This window comes from Notamacropus eugenii, chromosome 1 (genome assembly GCF_028372415.1).
Source record: "Notamacropus eugenii isolate mMacEug1 chromosome 1, mMacEug1.pri_v2, whole genome shotgun sequence".
NCBI classification, from domain to species: domain Eukaryota; kingdom Metazoa; phylum Chordata; class Mammalia; order Diprotodontia; family Macropodidae; genus Notamacropus; species Notamacropus eugenii.
In genome coordinates, this window is record NC_092872.1 from 695,882,796 (window position 1) to 695,905,356 (window position 22,561).

The 22,561-nt window shown below is 40.8% G+C and overlaps 1 protein-coding gene across 7 annotated transcripts in view; it reads right to left on the reverse strand.

The window, feature by feature from the left end:
* The window catches only part of GFOD2 (Gfo/Idh/MocA-like oxidoreductase domain containing 2), a 72,701-nt gene that overhangs the window by 35,395 nt on the left and 14,745 nt on the right, over nt 1-22,561 (reverse strand). For 4 of the 7 annotated variants that reach the window (XM_072636077.1, XM_072636080.1, XM_072636078.1 and 1 more), the window contains one exon: nt 4,876-5,225. In XM_072636077.1, coding sequence (XP_072492178.1) covers nt 4,876-5,158 — 283 coding nt within the window. In that variant the 5' untranslated portion in view covers nt 5,159-5,225. The other 3 variants (XM_072636081.1, XM_072636082.1, XM_072636083.1) reach the window with 3 other exon arrangements.

The following is a 22,561-nucleotide window of genomic DNA, read 5'->3' on the forward strand; positions in this document are numbered from 1 at the left end:
TGTGTTGTCTTTCGTGTCATTTCTAACATCTCTGTGAGTGTTTTGGGGACAGTGATGTCAAGGTCTATTGGCCCTGACAGAACAAAGTTTGAGTAGATGATTTTTGAAAATATCTTCTGTGGAAAAACAGGAAATAAGTTTTATTTTCACACTTCCAGTTGATAAGGTCAGGGGTGTGACCAAGTACAGTGAGATGAAGGTTGGAAACTATTGCATATGCTCAATAAGTTGTTTGAGGAAAAGTGTATCAGAGGAGAACATGAAGTCTCATGGTCAGGGGACGGTATCATGGGAGATCCAAAGTTCGGAATTCTATAAGGGTCCTGCCTTATCCTGATCTGGTCATAGTCCTTCCGGTGGCCATGCTAGAAGCTACCTGTTCCTTCAGGGGGAAGAACGTAGAAGGTCTTTCCTCCACTGAACTTCATTTTTAGTAAATTTTTCTTGGTATCTTTTTTTGTGTGTCAAGTTCATCTCTAACATTTCCATCTTACTGCAGTCTGTAGTCCACTTTCCATGCCTATCCCCAGAGGCCCTGTGGATGACTCTACTATTGGCAAGCTTTCTTCAACGTGCTTTGACCCTCACTGCTTCTAGTTGCTTTAGGAGATGTTACTGCTAATCTCTATATAGTTTAGGAAATTGGGGTTCAGATAAGTGACCTGACTTGCCCAGGGCCCCACTGCTAGTATGAGTCAGAGCCCAAACTCAAAACTCTGGTTATCTGCTTTCCAGACCAGTCTAGCCTGGCAGAACAGATGACAGCTATTCTATTTCATGATGACACCAGAGCCTGCCTTCCAAGGAGTTCAAAGTTCAGTCATGTATTCACTCCTTTCTCTTTACAATAGCCCAGTAAATTAGGAAAGGACAATTACTGTTATGCTCAATTTATATGCAAAAACATGAGACCTAAAGTGGGTGACCTGTTGTACTTGTGACAGAGCAGAAAGCATAAAGACCACGATCTTCTGACCCCTAGACCATTGTAGTGCTCAGTGCCCTAGACCACTGCTATGGCAATTCTGTATAATAAATTTTTAAAAGTATTCACCTGGGCTCTCTGATCAGAGCTAAATTCATACCATCAAGATAAACTGAAAAAAAAATACTAAGAAAACCTTACAGTCACAGACTAGAATTAACTGCTATTACCTGCTAGGTTACTAAGGTACAGAGCACACTCTGAGAGTGGTTTTTAGTACATTAACTTCCCTTAAAGAAGATTTTTTGGAGAAGGAAATAATCTTTATATAGAACAGATACCTTTGTTCTTTTTTCCTGCTTCCTGTTTACATAAATGGGACAAAAGTGCAGAAATATTACATGCCAAGAACAGAAGGCACCTGGACAAAGATTACTGGGGAATTCTGTCACCTAGCCCAGTGCCAGCACTAGCTGGGCCTAGCCCCAGTCACTATTGTCCTAAAAGGCAGCTAGGAGAATGGGGAAAGTCTTGAGCTGTTTTTGGTTGAACTACTGAATTCATCTATGTTAGTTTGCATTTAAGTAATGTGGAATAAAATTAGCCATGTCAACAAATTATTTCTTGTTAAGAGATAGAAGGAATCACAGACTTTATTGTCTAGTTCAGAGCTTCTTAAACTTTTTCCACTCCCAACCCCTTCAGCACTTCTTAAACTCTGGGTCACAGCCCAGAGTTTAAGTGCTGGTTAAATCACCCCATTTTACATACGAGGAAACTGAGACTCAGAAGGGAAGTGACTTGCCCAATACCATACCAAACGGCAGTCTTACTTCAAACTCAGGCCTTCTGATTTTTAATCTTAATGCTACTTTGTCAACTCACCCGGACTACTGAAGTCACCAGGTACAGTGGCTCCCCATCACATACAGCACAAACTATCAAGTCCACATCTTGGCATCTGGTTTCCACCTCCCTGGTGCCTTGTTTCACATTACTGCCCTTCACACCCTGTGGCTCCAACCAAACTGGATCAGTTAGTTCCTGCCACTTCCCACTTCAGTGGTGTGGGTGTGGGCATGGGAGTGTGTATTTTCTCCAGTTTGGGTGCGTGCTTGACTGGGCCTCCCTCGTCAACAGTGGCTTCCTTCCTGCTTCAGCTCAGATGCCATCTCTATGAAGTTGTCCCTGACACCTCAGGGGAATCCTCTCCTCCTGACACAAAACCTGTCTCTAGAGTACCTTGTCTTGACTCTTCTCACATTGCACTACATCGAACTCCCCTAGCTTCCCAGAGAACCACATTTTTGAGGTCTCTGTTGTTCTTCATCTTCATATTCCCAGAGCTAAGCAGAGGACTTTGTACATAAGCATCACTGCCTGGAGATTTTCCTCTTTTAGTCCCTGGATGCCTGGAAATAGCACCCAGAATAAAGGCAATATTAGCTTGGAGGACAGGAGTGTTGCCTTCAGAATGTTCTGAAAATTCAATTCTCAGAGTCTTGTAAAAAAAAAAAAATTTGAATCTAAGTAGTCACAGTTCATAAAATATGACAATAACATAATGTCTTAGGACATCTCTTCTATTATCTTTTGAAATCTTATTATTAGTGATCTTTTGTTTTGATAACACCTCTATTTCCAGATATTTTGCCTTTTCTCCCAGGAAGCCATTCTTTATAACAAAGATTAAAAAAGAGAGAAATAAGCACTTCAGGAAAAGTAACTAATGCATTGACATCCACCATACATATTCTGACAATCTACTATATCATTACTTAAGTTTTCATGCATTTTGTTCCTTGGTTTCCTCCAATGAGATAGCAGATTCCTTGAGACAGGGACTGGTTTTTTTTTTTTACTTCATTGAACATCCTCCAGTGCCTACCTCGTGTGCCTTACTCATAGTAAACACACAATATGTGCTGATTTAACTTTATTTCTTATTATAGGAACTTTGGGAAGTAATTTCTAAAAGTCTTGTAGGCCCAAGCTCAATGTACGATAGGATATTACTGAAGCACAAAGAATTCAAACTGTGTCTTTGAAGTGTTTTGGAATCTTAAAGTAAGACATCAATGTAGTGGCAGGCTGTTCTCCCAGAGTCTACTGGGAGATGTGTCCTCAGGAAAGAAAACAGTGAATTTGTTTAAAAGAACATCTTTGTTAACAATGGTATTTACTAACACTGACCTTACTAGTGACCTTACTAGTGATAAGTTTCTGTGGTGTTTCAGTTTATACAAATGGAAATACATATGCACCAACTATGATAATGATCACTAGTCATCAAGCCACTGAATTCAGCAATGGATGTGAAAATCAGAAGCAGGATATATATGTGGCATCTGTACGGTTATTTAGGATTTTGTCTTCCCTATTAGAATGTGAGTTCCTTGAGGACAAAGCTCATGTTTTCACCTTTCTCTTGTCCCAGTCCTCAGGCACCTAGGTGGGTAGTGGATAAAGTTTGAGAAGGGCTTGGAATCAGGGAGACTGATCCTCCTGAGTTCAAATCCAGCCCCAGATACTTAACTAGCTGTGTGATCCTGGGCAAGTCACTTCACCCTGTTTGTTTCAGTTTTCTTGTTTGTAAAATGAGAAGGAAATGGCAAACAACTCCAGTATCTTTGCCAAGAAAACCCCAAATAAGGTCATGGAGAGTCAGGCACAACTGAACAACAGTAAAAACTGCCCCAGTCCTCAGCACAGCGAATGGCACATAAGAAGTACTTAACACACTGAGTTAAAGGGTCCTTGGATCAGCCTGTGCTTGAGCTGCCTTTTGCACCACAAACTGCACTGTCAACAATAACTGTTTGAAGGAGAGCTCTGTGACTTATAGCACAGCCTTGCCTGTTTTTAGCCAGTATACATGGAGACAGCACGAGCCTAGGAATGAGAAGACAGGAGTTCTAGTATTGGGGCAGCATAGAAAGAGAGCGGCTTTGGGGCCAAGGGTTCCAGATTCAAATCCTGGCTCTACCTTGGTCATGTCATGATCTCTGTGGGCCCCAGTTTTCCCAAATGCAAAATGAGAGGGCTGGACTAGATGATCATTGAGGTCTCTTCCTGCACTATTTAAACTTTGTGAGGGTGATGAGACATGCTCCCCTTGCTCCAAAGAGGGAGGTAAGGTTTGTGGGTTTAGGGGCTTTTTCTGGACAGGGCAAATGTTGCCTATGTTTTTGTAATGGGCTTTCTTCTTCCTGTTTCTCAATGGAGGAGGAGGGTGGAGAGGGAAGAAGAGGTTGGGAGGGACAGAATTTGAACCAGAAAATAAAACAGAGCTTCATTTAAAAAAGTAAATCCCAGGAGTGGCCTCTGAAATCCCTTTTAGATCTCAGCTCTATCCCCAGCATTGCCACTTTGTAGATGTATGGGATTTTAGGACTAAGCTCTGAGACTCCATGAAGACACAAAGAATATGGATTCTCTGACCTATAGGGCAGAGCCACTTCAAGAGGGAATGTTTTCTCATGGACATTTTCTAGTCGAGCACTTTAGTGACAGGACAATCGTACATACTTCAAGCAATAGCACCCTTCTAAAAGGCAGCAGGGCAACTTAAATCCTTATACCATCACTGGCTAGCTTCTATTTTCACATTTACTGAAAGGGAGAGGAAAGAATGCTGAATTGGACTGAGGAGACCAGGCTTTAAAATCCAGCTGATCCCTCCTCATTATGTGTCACTTAATTTCTTTGAGTCTCAGTTTTCTCAACTATAACACAGGGATAAACAAGACTAGTACTACCCAGCATGCCTGACAAGGTTACTTTTAGGAAAATGGTTTGTAAGCCTCGAAGAGCTCTGTAAGCACCACTGAACATTTCGGATTGAGATGGAAAAAAGGACATGCTGGTTGACAGTCTGTACATATACCCATTAAGGTGTCTGTCTGGCAATGTTTCAAGCACTGAAAAAGAAATAATTAAAAACAATCTACCCCTTTTTGGTGGCCTCACTGTACCTAGAGCTTTCACAGCTATTTGCCGAGTGAGTGGAGGGGGGATATTGATGCAAACCAGATCCACGTCCTGGTGCAGCAAGACATCATCTGTCCGGCTGGTGTAGAAGGAAATGCTCATCTCTTCAGCAAGCTGCTTGGCCTCCTCTTCAGTCTTGCCCCACAGCGCCTCAATGGTGAAACCTTCAGACCTCAGCAATGGGACCAGAACCCGAGCAGAGCTGCCTGTCCCAAAGACTCCAACTCCCGGTAGCAGCTTCATCCTGGCTTCACCAATTCATCTCTTCACTAGGGCCTCACTCCTCATGCTCACAGATCAAGAATGGCTCCTAAAACCACAAGAATGTCACACCTCATTATTAGCAGAAAAGACAATAATCAGCAGCTACTTTATGACTCATTTGGAATCAATGTTATTAGTTCATAGGATTTAGAGCTAGAAGATAATTTAGAGATCATTTCAATTACACCTTCCTGTTTTACACATACGGAAACTAAGGCCCCAACAGATAGAGTGACTTGCCCCAGGGACACAGGCAGCAAGCAGCTTAGATGGGATCCAGTCTACAGCTCTCACCACTGTAATCAGTCAGGCAACAAAAAATTTATTAAGCATTTACCATAGGCAGCAAGGAGACAGCGGACAGAGCCCTGGACTTGGAGTTAGGAGACCTGGGTAAATCTGGTCTCAAACTTACTGTGTGACCTTGGACAAGTCATTTACCTTCTCCCTGCCTCAGTTTCCTTATTTGTAAGATGAGGGATAATAATAGTATCTGGATCCCAAGGTTGCTTTCAGAACATCTGCAAACTTTGTTGCCATTATTTATGTCGCTGGCACTGTGCCATGAGGATACAAAGAAGGGTAACGATGTAGCGCCTATCTTTAAAAAGCTCACATGCTAATGGAGAGACAACACAAATAATTAGGTACATACTAGCCAGATACAGAGGAGATGGAAGGCAATCTGAAAGGACTGGGGGCTAGGAAGGGCCTCTTTAAGCTTGATTGCATTTGAGCTGAGTCCTGAAGGAAGCAAGGGCAGACAGCCCCAGGGAGGTGAGGGGGACAGAGCATCCAAAGCTAGAGGGACCTCTGGCATCCAGGCACAGAACAGAGAGGAGTGTTTAAGTGGGCCAGTATTGCTACATCAGAAAGTCTGTGATGGAGAACAACTCGTACAGAGACTGGAGGTTTATGAAGGGCCCAGGATCAGAAGAGCTTTACATGTCAAACAAAAGAGCTTATATTTGATCTTGGAAGTAATAAGGCACCACTGGAGCTCAACGAGCAGGGAGCTAATTAAGTGAGATCAATGCTTTAGAAAAGCAACCTTAGCAGCCAAGGGAAGGATGGACTGCAGAGGGGAGAGACATGAGCAAGGAGAGCAGTTAGAACACTACTGCAGCAGCCCAAGTAAGAGGCCAGGAAGACCGTGGGTGGAGAGAAGGGATCAATACAAACAACACAGAAGGTGTGGTGAAGGTATAAAACAACTGATTAGTTATGTGGGATAAGTGAGAGTGAGGGGGCAAGGATGCAAGGGGGCAAAGCTGCAAAACTTTTCTTTTGTAATTCTTGTTACTATTTTCCATGCTGCTAAGTAGTTCCCCCTCCCCTCACTGCTGTTCCAATCAGGGGCTCCAATTCAAATAATGCTAATTCTTGGGCTTTAAAGGATATTTTTAATATATTAAGGAAAACCTATCTATTTCTAAGCTTTCGAGCATCTTTAACATAAACGTCCATTGTCAAATGCTCCTTCTGTATCTATCGATGTAATATGATTTTTATTAGATTTGTTATCAGCATGGTCTATTATCTTTATAGTTTTCCTAATGTTGACCCAACTTGCATTCTTGGTGTAAATCCTACCAGTCTAGTAACCCTGTCATAAAAGACGATGAGATTGGTCTGCAATGACCTACTGTTGACGAAGCCATTCTGGACTTGACTGATGCCATGACTTCCTTTGTTAGACCATCACAAATAATACCTTTTAAAATGTGGGGAAGCAGAAAATTGGGGGAAAATTTTATAGTTACTTCCTCCAATAAAAGCCTCATATTTCAAATATATAGAGAACATGAATCATTCCTTAATTGATAAATGGCCAAAGGATATGAACAGGCAGTTTTTGGAAGAAGAAATCAAAGCTATATATAGTTATATGAAAAAATGCTCCAAAACACTATTGATTAGAGAAATTCAAATTAAAACAACTCTGACCTTATCTCACACCTATCAGATTGGCTAAAACGATAGAGAAAATGACAAATGATGGAGACGGTGTAGAAAAATTGGGACACTAATACACTGTTGGTGGAACTTGAAATGATCCAACCAATCTGGAGAGCAAATTGGGATATATGCCCAAACAGTTATAAAACTGTGTATACACTTTGACCCAGCAATACCACTATTAGGTGATCAGGGGAAAAAAAGAAAAGAAACTATATGTTCTTTTTTTTCTTAATTTAACTTTTTTTGGTTACATTTGAGTTCCACCCTCCTCAATCCCACACTAGAGAAGGCCATCGTCTGACACAGACGTACATGTGAAACTATAAAATACATGGTTCCATATATCAGTTCTTTCTCTGGAGATAGAAAGCATCTTCCTTTATAGGTCCTTCATAGTTGAAACATGTATGTTATAAATTATTTATAGCTGCTCTCTTTGTGGTGGCAAAGAATTAGAAAGTGAGGGGATGCCTATCAACTAGGAATTGGCTGAATAAGTTGTGGTATATGATTGTGAGGGAATACTACTGTGCTGTAAGAAATGATGAGCAGGTTGGTTTTAGAAAAGCATGAAATAATGCAGAGTGAAAGGAGCAGAGAGCCAAGAGAACTTTGGATACAGTAACACCAATATTATTCGAAGAGTAACTGAGAATAACTAAGCTATCCTGTGTAATATGATAATTCAAATCAACTACAAAGGACTTATAAAGGAAAATGCTGTCTACCTCCAGACAAAAAAGTGATATAAGGAAGCATGTATTTAATAGTTCCACATATATAGGTATATCAAATGCTGGATGAAGGGGTTGGGAAAGATGGAGGAAGACAACTCAGAATGCAAATTTTAACAAAAAATTAATATCATTTTTTAAAAAAGTGATGTATAATGGTTAAATTTTTCCTAGGAATTGAAGCCAACTATACCAGCCTACTGTTTTCAGATTCCACTCTCCTCTTTTTTTCAGTATCAGGACATTTTCCCTTTCCAGTCCTATCACACCTCTCCTATTCACCATAATCTCTCAGAGATCACAGGCAGTGGCTCAGCACTCATAGCTATCAGTCCTCCAGTGTTTAGCACAGGCCTGGCACATAGTAGACACTTAGGAATGCCTGTTGATGTCTGGTTGATTTGAATTCACACCTGCCAGGTACTCTCTTATTATATCCTTACTTATGTTAGGTCTCAACTCCATTAACCATTTTTGTTCTGTCATTTCTCTTGGGAGATTCAGAAGCAAAGTTTTAAAAATGAACAGTTCTGCCTTCTTTTATCCATTATCGTTATTGCATCCTGGGTGGGCCTATCTCTCTAATTTGATCTTTTCTTCAAAATTCTTTTTTACACTTTATAGATACTTTGGGAAACTGAATATTAAGAATCATCTAATCCACAGTTAAGTAAAATATTAACTCAATTTTTTAGTTGTTAAACAACTATGAACTATATGATAACCGAGAAAAAGGGGATTGTTATTAGATATTAAGGCATTATTCTTAAAGGCAAAAACAGGGGGTAGAATTAGGCTAGAAGTTACAGAAAGATATAATCTGACAACTTCCTAAAAATTAACACTGACCACATGAGGTAGTGAGTTCACCATCACTAGAGATCTGCAAATGAAAACTAGAGGATCACCGTCAGGTATATTTTAGAAAGCCAAATATTAATAACTTCAGGGCTGTCAAAGTGCAGTGCCCTCATTTTACAGACAAGGATAAGAAGCCCAGAGAGTTTAAGTGATTTGCCCAAAGTCCCCCAAGTAATAAATGGCAGATTCAGAATCCAAACCCAAGGCCTCTGACTCCAAGTCCAATACTCTTTCTACTATATCACGCTGCCTCTGAGATCCCTTCCAAATCTAAGATTCTGAAATTTGATGTCATTTTTCGCTTCTCACAATTGAACCTTATAGCTCTTTCCCCATTTCACATCAACTGCCTTTCCTCATTCTATATTTCAGCAGCAGAAAACAGTAATGCTTAATGGGGTTTTTGCTATTAAAAATTTTATTTAGTAATTTCTTTTTCCCCAGTTACATGTAAAAACAAATTTTACCATTCATTTTTAAAACTTTGAGGTCTCAATTCTCTCCCCTCCTCCCTCCCCACCCCCTCTCATTGAGAAGGAAAGCAATTTGATTTAGGTTATACATGTGAAGACATGCAAAACATTTTTCATATTAGTCATGACATGAAAGAAAACAAAAACCAAAAAAGCCCTCCAAGAAAAATAAAGTTTAAAAAGTATACCTCCATCTGTATTGAGACACCCTCAGTTCCTTCTCTGGGGATGGACAGCATTTTTCATCATAAGTCCTTCTGAGTTGTCTTGGGTTACTGTGCTGCTGAGAATAGCTTAGCTGATTCACAGCTGATCATCATAGAGCTGCTGCTGCTGTGCACCCAGCACATTCACATTGCATCAGCTCACGTAAGTCTTTCCCCGAGAGCATCCTGGTCATCATTTCTTAGAGCATAATAGTATTCCATCAAAATCACATACCACAATGTGTTCAGCCATTCTCCAGTTGATGGTCATCTCCTCAATTTCCAATTTTTTGCCACTAGAAAAGAGGTGCTATATTTTTGTGCATGTGGGTCCTTTCCCTTTTTGTTTTTTATCTCTTTTAGGATCTCTTTTATCTCTTCTAGTAGTGGTATTGCTAGGTCAAAGGGTATGCATGGTTTTATGGTCCTTTTATAGTTCCAAAATGCTCTACAGAACAGTTGAATCAATTAACAACTCCACCAACAATGCATTAGGGTTTCATTTTCCCTTATTCCCTCCAACATTTTCTGTCCTATTAGCCAGTCTAATAAATATGAGGTAGTACCTCAGAATTGTTTTAATTTGCATTTTTCCAATCAATAGTGAGTCAGAGCATTTTTCCATACGGTTATAGATAACTTTGACTACTTCATCTGAAAACTGTTCATATCTTTTGATATTTATCAATTGGGGAATGGCTTTTATTTTTATAAACTTGACTGTTCTCTATATGTTTGAGAAATGAGACCTTTATGAGAGGGACCAAAAAAGACTTTATTTTAATTGTATGGGGTGAAGGCAGAAGTTAGGTATATGTAATGGTAGAGGCAAGCCTGGGGCATTGTCTGTGTGTGTGTTCATCCTTGTTGTTGAAGAAGACCATGTTATCAGAGAAATAATGACATGACTTGCACCTGACTTTGTTTTGAGTGAGGGAGGGCTGTGCAGGTCACCAGCCTCACTTCTCTAGAGCCATCTCAATCCAGTGACCAGATATTCATCAGGATGACTGGAAATGACCCAGGATGAGGCAATTGGGGTTAAGTGACTTGCCCAAGGTCACACAGTTAGTGAGTGTCAAGTGTCTGAAGTGACATTTGAACTCAGGTCCTCCTGACTCCTGTTCTGGTGCTCTACCCACTGTACCACCTAGCTGCCCCAAAATCATTGGACTGTCTACAAAACTGCACAACATCCTTCCTATAGGTAAATCAATATGCTTTGTGCATCTAAATTACAAAATGGGAGGGTATATGGAAGGGACGAGTTGAAGACAGAAATGAATGTGTTATATTCCCCCAGTTAAACTGATGGTTAGCAATGAAATTAGGGTGGCCTTTGTGGGTCTCAAAAAAAGGAATACCTTCAGGGGAGAGTGAGGAGTGGGTAATGAGAGAAAAAAGGGGGAAAAGAGAGAAACTTTTTGGTGGTAGAAGGGGGTTCTCCTGATAAATGAAGAGAGATGTTCTGTGAAAGGAGATGGGAGCCCTGGGAGAGGCAGCCCTGATCCAGTGGATGGAGAGCTGACCTTGGAGCTACAAAGACTTAGTCATGTATTGCCTCTGACACAGACTGGATTTAGATGGCCCCTGGGCCAGTCACTTAACCTCTCAGTGCAACCATCTAAGACTATATATGTTGCACATGACTGATACAGAAATAGGTTTTGCATGATTTCACATGTATAACTGACATCACATTTCTTGCCTTTCTCAGTGGGGGAGGGGCAAGGAAGAGAGAGAACTGAGAACTCAAAATTTTTAAAAATTAATGTTAAAAATAAATAATAATTTTCAAAAGACTATATGTTGCAGAGAAAGTCCTTATCTATAATGGAAAAGGGAGTTTCTTTATCTGACAGTTTCCTGTAACAATGAAGTCCAATTTCTATTCCTACTATCACTATCACTAATATTTTGATAACTGTATTCAATATCATTGGTTTCTTTTATGTTCCTACATTTTTCACACATTTAGAAATATTATTCTGAGAAGGGGTCTTTATAACAACCTTTTGTTGTTATAAAAGCCTGAGAAGGCTTGCCAAGACCACTCAAAGGGGCCGTGACACACAAAAAAGGATCAGAATGCTAACACCTCACACAATTACTGGATCTCTCATTTGGACTGCTGCAATATCCTCACTGATTTCCCTGAATTCTCCTCTTTAGGCCCACTCCCATAAACCATCCAACTGATCTTCCTACAGCGCAGGTCTTATATCACTCCCCTGTTTAAGGATTTTCATCAGTGGCTCTCCACCTCTAGAATCAAATACAAACCCCTCTGGTATTTAAAGCCTTTCACAATCCATGTCTGGAATTCTCTTTCTCATCTCCATCTCGTGGCTTCCCTCCAATCTCAGTCAAAATCCCACTTTCTATAGAAAGCCTTTCCTGAGCCCTCTTAATGCTATGTCAATTACCTTCACTTTACCCTGTATGCAGCTGTCTGTAGGTTGTCTCCTGCACTAGCTTCCTTAGCACAGATCCTGGTCCACGGGAGGTATGACTGCACATCCCTCTCAGGAGCTCCAGCCTTAAGTCAAGCTCACCTGCTCAATGCTGTCCCCCAGGGTGGGAATGCTTGCCATCCTCACCTCTGCCCCGGGAATTCTTACCTCCCTTCAAGGTTTGGTTCAAGTTAATGACATCCTGAAATAACTTTGTATTTCTTTCTAGAAATATCCCTATTTGCTTTTCTGCGAATACAATAATCATGGCTACATTTATGGGACTTGCCCAAAGTTCCACTCCAACATCCCTTGCTGCACTGAGCTGCACACAGCACTCTCCAAGCGGAATATCAGTTCCCTGACAGCAGAAACTGCCTCGTTTTGCATTTGTACTCCCAGTACCAGCACCATGCCTGGCACATCCAAGGTGCCCAACAGACTTTGGCTGACCATATGTTCTTTCTGTTTTGCCCTCTATACTTCTCTGCCCCCGGGCACAAAGCTTAGATGGCACTTCTTGAGGCTACTTGGCCAGGAGGAAAGGGCAAACAATTACCTTGGTGGAATCAGTTACACTATTAGTTTAAAAAAACTAAAGGGCTCAGAAAAGAATTCAGAAAATATATGGAACTGCTAAATTATCCATTTTGATTCCTCCTTTATTTCTAAGCATTGCCATGTGGTGGAGCGTAGGCTCTACCATATCTTACACTTTTGGAGTTACTTGTGGTTCCTGGTTGTTATAAAAACAGTAAAATATTTGAGAATATTACCTAGTAACCTAGTCTTGAAATGTTCCCATCCAATCCCGTTTAGCATCTAGTGAAAAGGCAGAAAATAATGTTGACAGAGGGCAGGCCCCTCCCTGGCTCTACTGGCTTCAAAAGGAACACACACTGACTCCTTTACTCTCACCTCCCCTACTGAACTGTACCTGGTTTGACAACTGCTACTTTACAGATGGGCACTGGTTAGAAGCAACATAACCAACCCTAAATCAAGCCAGAAAGCATTTATTAGACACCTACTCTGTATCAGAATGGTCCTGATTTAGGAATTGGGACTTGAAGATTCCATTCTTCCTAGAAGAGCAAGATGTCTTCAATCAATCTAACTCATTAAACCTTTCATGCTCAGTCCTCAAAGTGGAAGGGGCAGGATGGTATCATAGGAAGAGCGTAGTTTTAGAAAACCTGGGTTAAAAGGAATTCTAGAATTAAGAGTTCAAATAGATCTTAAATACCATCTTATTTTATCAGACTAGAGAACTACGGGCCATAAAAGTGAAAGGGCTTTGTCCAAAGGTCACACAGAGAAGAAACATTTGTTGACTGTCTAGTTAAATTACAATTTCATAATCTATTAGCTGGGAAATCTTAGGCAAGTTACCTTATACCTGCCTGAAGCTGTGTCCTCATCTTTAAATTGGGGGACTGATTCAGTGAGCAGGAACCTAGAGATCATCTAAACCACATTCCTCTTTTATACATAAAGGTAGGGCCCCCTCTGTAATAGAGATTTCAGTTTGGCACTAACAAGGGATAAGAGAGTCCTTTCTGAAATTTTTTCCTTAGAGGCCCAGAATTTATGCTTCTGTCACTGCTAGGAGAGCTAAGAATGGAAGAAAGTGAGTGAAAAGACAAAACTATGCGGAGCTGAAGGCGTTGCATTTCTTTGTTACTCAGCCTCTCTGGGCCTCAGCATCTTTATCTGTAAAACCAAGATTAGCTTGCCTAGTCTGTAATCTATATCCTGTAACTAAAACTTTTCTATTTGGAGAATACTACTTATACCCACTGATAAATACTGAAAATACTTTCAAGATGGCATTTGTGTGCAGGGGTGGGTAGATTCTCAGATCAGAGAGGCAGCATGGTGTCATATATGGAGAACTGGCCTTGGAATCTGAAAGATCTGGGTTCAGATCCTGCCTCTGACCCTGGGACCCTGGGCAAGTCACTTAATCACTCAGCGTCTAAGGCTTTAAGTAGCAGAGCGGATACTTCAGAGCACTGGCAGGAGGTTTTTCACCTGGAGTTCCCTGTACCAGTGAAATCACAGGTCTGATGAAAAAGCAAATTTTGCTCACGGGCAAGGAATTGGAATTTGGTATGATTCACACCTAACCTTTCCTTGGTACGAATAAGAGCACTGTGGCATCCTAAGGGGAAAAGATATGACCATAAGTCATTTTATCAGCTAGAAAAAGTGCTGTTTTCTCTAAGACCCTATTTCATAATGCTGCTTGTGGGTCAGAAGCCTCAAAAGCGCCCACTCTGGATGAAACAGCCTTGCACTCAGGGCCAAACTGATGATTGACTTGTTCATGTAGATAATGTGCTCAGCTGACCACAAATTAACATGCCAGGCACAGTTTCAGGAATGAAAAAAGGAAATCCCAGGAAGCTAGTGATATTAACTAGGCTACAAATGACCTGATCAGACTATCAATCCCATCCTACTAAAAATGTTAGAATCCATTAGTAGGTTCTAAAATGTTGATAATATTTTGTATAAAGCCTTTTTATTTAAAAAAATCTGAAAAACACCTTATAAATTTACTTTTTAACCAACACTAGTAGGTTTTGGGAGTAAGTGGTATTTAGGATAGGGGCTTTTAATCTTGGGTGTATAAAGATTTTTTTAAAATACCCTGGTAATTGTATTTCAGTATAACTGGTTTTCTTTGTAATCCTGTGTGTTTAATTTCATAAATATAAAAATATCATTCTCAGAAAGGGTCCATAGATTTCACCAGACTGACAGTGTTCCATGACCTTAAGTTCCTTCAATTTAAGAACTGATCTAGGAGATGGCTGGTGCCATGAGAACAAATGAACTTTGAAAGGAAAGAGTCCAAACAGAGAAGAACTGAAGGTGCAGACTGAGCCAAACTTACCTATAAATAAATGGTATTTGGAGACTGATCAATCATCTCCCTGGTGTGCCACTGAGTCTGAGATGTTATCTAGGGAATTGTGGATGGTACAGGCAAACCAGAACTGCCCATCAAAACCTCTTAGCATGGCTAATCCAGGGCCAGGATTATCTTTCTGGAAAGAAATAGAAATGCTATGCCTATGCCCCTGGCACAGCTGAGCCTACCTGAACTCTGCAGACCTAGAGCTGGGTTCTACCTCTACCAGTCATGCCTGTCAAACCCTGAGCCCTTGAACCCTTAAGAAGCATCAGACATACCAAAGGGACAGAAGCACCACACCCTGCCTGCCACCACCAGTTCCCTTCAATGGGACTACCACTTAAAGGAAAATGCTATGTTCATTGACAGGAATAGTCTGGGAGAGTAGTTTACACATTAATAATTTTCCTTTCTTTGAAATTTCTTTAGACTTCCTTGGAGACAAATAGTAAGCTAGAGGAAACGTTCCAAATCAGAAATACCAGGATACTTATTCCTGAATGAGACATGCAGCTTTGTATATGTGTGTGGGACTAATCTAGAGCCCTGTATTTTTCCTCACTTCCCTTGTTTGTACTCTGTGGTCTGGAGCTGCAGTACCAGACAAATATCCCACCTCCCTTCTTCCACAATTTGAGGGCAAATATGGTTTGAGAATTCCCTAGCTACACCTGAAGAACTGGGAGGGGGAGGAGGAAGAGAGTGGCAAGAAGATTAAAGACATAAAATTCCAAGTAGGAGTATTTAACATTTTCCCTTTCATTTGTGTTATGATCAATTAAACTCTGTGGTCACAATGTATGGTGAGTGCCTGTGTCCTGTGAGTGTGTGTGTGTATGGGTGGGGAGGTAAGAGACGATGAGAGAGAGAGAGAGAGAGAGAGAGAGAGAGAGAGAGAGAGAGAGAGAGAGAGAGAGAGAGAGAGAGAGAAGGTTCAAGATGTGGGAGCAGAGGCTTGAGGCAAAAATTTCCTATTTTGATATTTAAATCATATTACAAAGCAGATGCGTGGTACGCTGGATAGAATGGTGGGCCTGGCGTCAGGAAGGCCTGAGTTCAGATCCTGCTTCAGATACTTACTAGCTGTGTATGACCATGGGCAAGTCACTTCTGTCTGCCTTAGTTTTCTCATCTGTAAAATGGAGATGATAGCAGCAGCTACCTCTCATAGTTGTCATAAGCCTCAAGTGAGATGGTATTTGTGGAGCACTTAGCACAGTGCCTAGCACACAGTATCTGCTTAATCAATGCATTTCCTTATTTATTATTGTCATGATCAACCCCTAGTCAAATTCTGAATACAAGCACAGGTTTAATTTATTTAGTGTCGCTGCTGGCCACTGTGCTGCAGCACTAGGGGAGCTGCCCTGGCACTGGCAGGATGAGTGTACTCTGGTGACCATAAGGGACAGCTTCATCAGGCAAGTACCGATGAAACTGGTGAGAAGACCAGTTGATGATCCACAAAGAGTGTGGGCTGGTGGGCAAACCATCCCTCTCTGGATGACTGCTTTTCAAAGGCAGTGTATGAGCTGATTTAGGCTGCCTACACAACACGGATGGCTCAGGGGTCACACAAAGGTCACAGGCCTCACCTACTACTACAACTACTACTAATGACATTCATGGAGTGCTTTAGGGTTACAAAGCACTTTATATCCATGATTATCTGATCTGTGGTTCAGTGGGTAGAGCACCGGGCCTAGAGTCAGGAAGACCTGAATTCAAATCCAGCCTCAGATACGTACTAGCTTGTGACCCTGGACAAATCACTTAACTCTTGTTTGCCTTAATCCACTGGAGAAGGAAATAGCAAACTTCTCCAGTATCTTTGCCAAGAAAACCCCAAGGGGAATCACAAAGAGTCATACACAACTGAATGAACAACAAAATTTGATCATTCCAAAATCCCTGTAATGTAAATGGTGTATTATCAAACTCAAGAAATGGAGGTTCAGAGGTGAATGACTTGTGAAAAGTGTGTAGTTTAACTCACTAAAGAAGAGGAGACCCTGACCCTGCACCATTGCACTGGTATGTTCAAAAAGCAGCATTCGGTAGGTTCAAACTAGGGCAAGAGTATAGAGGAGAAAGAAAAGTATGTGTACAAATCATCAATTATGCAAATCTCTAATAGGCACAGTTTGAAAGACCCGAAAATCAAAATGAGCAATACCAACTGACATTAGGAATGGCAGATTGTAACGAGCTGAGCCCTCCATGCCATGTAACACACAGGACAATGGACACAGCACCAGAAGGAGGCTAGAGTTCTGGTCCTCACTCAGGCACCCATTTAACTATAGGATCTTATGCAAATCAACATCTCTGGACTTCAACTTTCTCGCCTATAAAATGGAAATCTGCCGAAGAAACTCTAAAGATCCCTCCTGCTCCAGTCTCTTACAGAATCACAGCACCAATAAGCCAGTCTAAATCCTTGCTCTACAGATAAGAACACTGAAGTCCAAAGGTGAAGGGACTCTGCTCATAGCACACAGGTAATAAAGCAGGAGAGTTGGGAGATTTGAACCCAGGTTCTCTGGCTCAAAGTCAATACTATTGACTCTACACTATGGTTGCCTCGACTATCTATGACTGAAGAAATAAATTTCTCCTAACATTCACCCATTAAACATGAGGATCCAATATGAACTAGATGGTGTAAGGCTCTAAGTTTTCAGAAAACTTTGTTCATACCAACAAGATTTACTGAATGCTTATTTTGTGCTTAGCTTAAGTCAACAGATTTAAAATCTGTTCACATGAAGAGAGAAAGTCATGGACATGGGACAGGAAAGGAAGGGAAACAGACTGTGTCTGTTCCATGGGCAGAATGATCAGGAATCCAGGAAAGTCCAAAAGAGCTGTCGAACTTTCTCTGCAGTAAAAGCTTTCTATGAGACTAACAAATGTGCTTATCTGTTCTAATTTGGCACAAAGAAACTATCCTAGAGATATTATCACTGTATGGAGTCCCTTATCACTTAGAATCAGGAAGACAAGTTCTCTCTCTCTCTACACCATTTGCCATGACAACCCACCCTGCAATACAATCTTCTCACTGCCCACACCACTGTGGCAGGAATCCCTCTCCAGCTTTCCTAGTGCTAAGTGCATATGCTTTCCCCTCATTTTTTGGCACCCCTAACTCCATGCATTTTATTTTCCTTTTGTCTAAGTAAATCTTAATTTTATCAGACCCTAAAGCACCTACCTAGAAACCACAATAAGCCTATTTAGCTGAATACTTTGAAGAATGCTCGAATGCAAGTCAGTTTTTTTACATTGTTTAATTTTTCCTTCTTTTCTTTCTGACTTTCCAAAAATTAATGTTCTCTGATCTCAGAAAGACATAATGACAATCAATTAACAAGCACTTATTAATAGCTTACTGTATGCACATCAGACAATGTGTTAGGCACTAGGGAAATGAAGACAAAAATGAAACTGGTCCCCCAGGTCCTTCCACTCTACAGGGGGAGGCTGTGAGCACTGCTATACAAAAAATTGAGAGGGCACTGGCAGCTGGAGGGATCAGGCAGGGGCTCATGGAAAATGTGACACTGAGCTTGGAAGGAAGAGCAGGGGAAGTCTATGCAGAACCAGAGATAGGAGATGAATTATTAAGTGTGAGGAATGGCAAAAATTCCAAAGGAGATGGACAATTAGTTTACAGAATAAAGCATATGTAAAATAAGCAAGCAGAATTCTTAGTCTAGTAAAAAAGGCACATATTGATGCCAATTTCTTTTATTTAAAGGCACAATGGATAGAGAGAGCCGGCTCTGGAGTCAGGAGAACCTCAGTTCAAATTCAGCCTCAGACACTTACTAGCTGTGTGCTGCTGGGTAAGTCACTTCACTCCGTTTGCCTTGGTTTCCTCATCTATAAGACAAGCCAGAGAAGGAAATGGCAAACTGTTCCAGTATCTTTGCCAAGAAAACCCCAAACGGGGTCACAAAGAACCTACTAAACAACAACAAAGCCTAGCCCTTCAAGGTGAATGGGTTGAATGGAACACGAACTCTTTCCCATTTTTTATTCTCTGTGTCCCAGATTTTTGGAAGGGACATGCAAATGTCAAGGCACATTGTCCCCCAAAGGGGACAAGGCAAATGCATAAAAAAGATAAATGCAAATAAGAAAAAAACCAAATCTTCACTATAAACCTGCAGCATTGCTCAGAGTGAGCATACAGGATCTAGATCATGACCAGTATATTCAGGGGACAGAAAAGACGAGAATCATAAGGTTTGCAGCTGATCATCTAAAGTATAATTTGACTGAAGCCCAAAATAAGAACACAGAAATAAATAACTCATTTGTGTTTACGTCCTAAAAAAAAAGGGAAAAAGAATGTCTGGCATGTCAGCTGATAGGCAATTGTTATTCAGGGTTGGCCTGTGCAGTTCTATTTTAATTTTTCAATGTGAACATAAGTAACCTAAAGAAATTAGATATTTTGTTTTGTAAATAAGTGTAAAACTATGATGCTTCTCACTTAGTAAATATTTGAGGAATACTGAATGTGTGAAGAACTGCTTCTGTGCCCCTATACCTCTAAAGATCAAGAGGCTTTGTAAAAAAATATTCTTGGCTACTTTTCATTCATTTCTAATAACACAAGGAAAGTAGTAAACTTTCTTGCCCCCATACCTTTACCAGGCTGTTTCCAAAACTCCTAATTCCCTCCCTCTCTCTTTAATCAGCGAACTCCTTTAAAGTACAACTCAAATGTCATATCCTCCAGGAAAGCATCTCTGATCCCTCTAGTTCAGGAGTTGGCTGAGGCCCCAGTCAAATCAATCATTAAACATTTGTTAAGCACCTACTATGTGCCAACCACTGTGCCAAGCAATGGGGATACAAAAAGAGGCAAGAAACAGTCCTTGCCCTCAAAGAGTTTACATTCTCATAGGGGAGACAACATGCAAACAAATATACACAAGGCACTGGAATTAAGAGGAGTTGGAGAAGGCTTCCTATAGAAAATGGGATTTTTTAGCTGGGATTTATAGGAAACCAAGAAGGTCAGAACTGGGAGAGCATGGCATATGGGGGACAGCCAGAGAAAACACCCAGAGCCAAGAGACGGAGTGTCTTGTTTGCAGAACAGTCAGAAGGTCAGTGTCAGTCAACTGAAGAATACAGAGGAAAGTAAAGTTTAAGACAACTGGAATGATAAGAGGGGGTTAGGTTTTGAAGGGCTTTGAATGGCAAACAGAGCATTTTGGATTTGACTGTGGAGGCAATAAGGGGCCATTGAAGATTACTGAATAGGCGGATGATATAATTTGACCTGCCCTTTAGGAAAATCACTTTAGTGGCTGAATGAAGGATGGACTGGAGTGGAGAGATTTGAGGCAGGAAGACCCTGCCATCAGACCATGGCAAAAGTCCAGGCATGAAGGGATAAGGACTTTTACGAGATGGATTATAGTGTCAGAAGACCGAAGAGGGCATGTTGGAGAGATGTTTCAGAGATGAAATCGAGAGACCTTAGCAACAGCTTGGATATGGGAGCTAAGAGTTCGAAGTCCAGGATAATTTAGTTTGTGAGCCCGAGGACCTGGGAGGATGGTGTTACCTTTTGTAGTAATACGGAAAGAGGTGGGAGAGGGAGGGGAGGGGGAAGAATATAAGGAGAAAGTATGTTTGGGAGGTCAACAGAGAGTGCCAACTGGTGGCCAGTTTCTGGACAATCGGTGAGCTAAGAATGATTCTTACATTTTTAAATAATGTTTTATTATATTTTAAAATGTAAAAATCATTCTTAGCTCCCTTGAACTACAAAAACAGGAGAGTTTGGTAACCTGTAATCCAGCATGACCTCATACTCTTCTATCATATAAGTATCTTGTTTTGTACTTCTCTAATTTACTTATAATTTAATATTGTATCTTAGAGTTACCTGTTTATCTCTTATGCCCCTGCTGGACTATGAGAGCTCCATGAGGCTAAGGACCTTGTTTTAGCTAAATTTTCTCTCCCTCAAACTAATAGTGTTACTGTATATACCTATGGTATTTTTTAATTTAAAGGACGCTGTTATTTATATTTGCCTGAAGAGGTAGGTGAAGAGGACCACAAGTCCAACAGGTTCCTAATAAAATGTTGAACAGCAGTCATAGAATCAAAAATCTACAAAGCCTTAGTTCCATTCCCCCCTGCACCCCATTTCTGTGCATCCAAATTAACTCAGTACTTTTCACAGGGCACCAGTCAGGAACCCCTCCTACTCCTATCCCTTCACCTCAAAGACAGTGGAGAGAAATTAATGGGTACTATGTGGCATACAGTTCATTGATATGTAAATAAATAGTTTTCAAACTAAAACTCTTACACTTAGTAGAAGTATCTGTAAAAGAATAAAAATGTTACTGGAAGATTGTGAACTGATTCTTTAGAACCTTAAAAAAATGACATCTTAATTTCTTCTAATCAACCAAATAACTAAAATAGACTCTGCTCCAACTTCACTCTCAAGTTGAGACTTTGAGAAAAGATAGATTTTAAACTCTAATTAGGATTTTTAGTCTTTAACATACCTACATCCTAGCTTTTTAGCAACAGAGGCAGCATCTGTTTGATACACCAGCATTCATGACTTTGTCATTAAAAAGTTACCATAATTACTGCTTTTCTGATGCAACACAGTAGACAAGTCTAATCAGCAAACATTTAATGAACACCCACCACGAACAAGGTCCAATGAGGGATATACAGCATTAAGACACGGATTTACAGAATTTGAGTTTGAAGAAACCTGACAGAAAATCCAAACCTTTCATTTTGACAGAGAAGGAAACTGAGGCCTAGAAATGGTAAGTGAATTTGTCAAAAGAACCTTTCAATCAAGTTGGGGAAATAATCATCACAAGCACAAGAATGTAGATGTAGATGTGGAATGACTTCTAGAGACTAATAAATGTTTGCTGAATTTAACTAAATGATTTTCCAGATGTGAAGGCCTGACAATCCACAGCACCTGCTTCCATGGGAAAGAACACTTCATGTTTGCCCACTCTTTTTGTTCTAAGTCCTCAGACTGCAATGTCGTTCCAAAGGAGCTTCCTCAATTCCTTTACCACAGTGAGTTTAATAAACAAGCTGTGGCCATGAAAGCTATCAAAGCACTTACTGTACTATAAGGTCAACCAAAGGAGGCAGGATGGGCGGGGGGCCAGAAGTACATCAAGGAAGCCCAGCTGCAAAATGGGTTTCATTGTGAATAAAAACCCAACATCAAGAGCCAGGCAAATCTTCTCCATGTTGCTTTGTGTAGACATAGCACAGTAGTTGCCACAAAGGGCAACATTTTTTAAAATTGTTTGAATAAAACCACTGGTACCTAAAGGGAGAACTTCATTTCTCTGGAAAATTCAAAGGCATTATTTTAGGTTCATGCATACTCTAAAGGACCAGAAACACAGATATAAGCAAGGATCAAACTGTTCCCATGCTTCGGTGTTCCAACAGATCTGTTATCTATCAGTGGGGGGTATTCCCTCCACCAGTGCTGACTCCAATCCATCCACCCCATCTCATTCTGTCCTCCAAAGGTTATCCACCTAACGTGCCTGGCACCTTCCTTTGCCCTGTGGGGCACTTGGACTTTGCACTGATTATCTCTTACTCTTGATATGTAACCATTTTTTCCCAGTCACGGCCCTCTGGTGATGGCCTGAAGAGCTCTGTACTGGTAATCTGCTACAGTCTGTCTGATGTCTTTCTCCATGACCTTTAATGCTGATATTTATGCTTCAT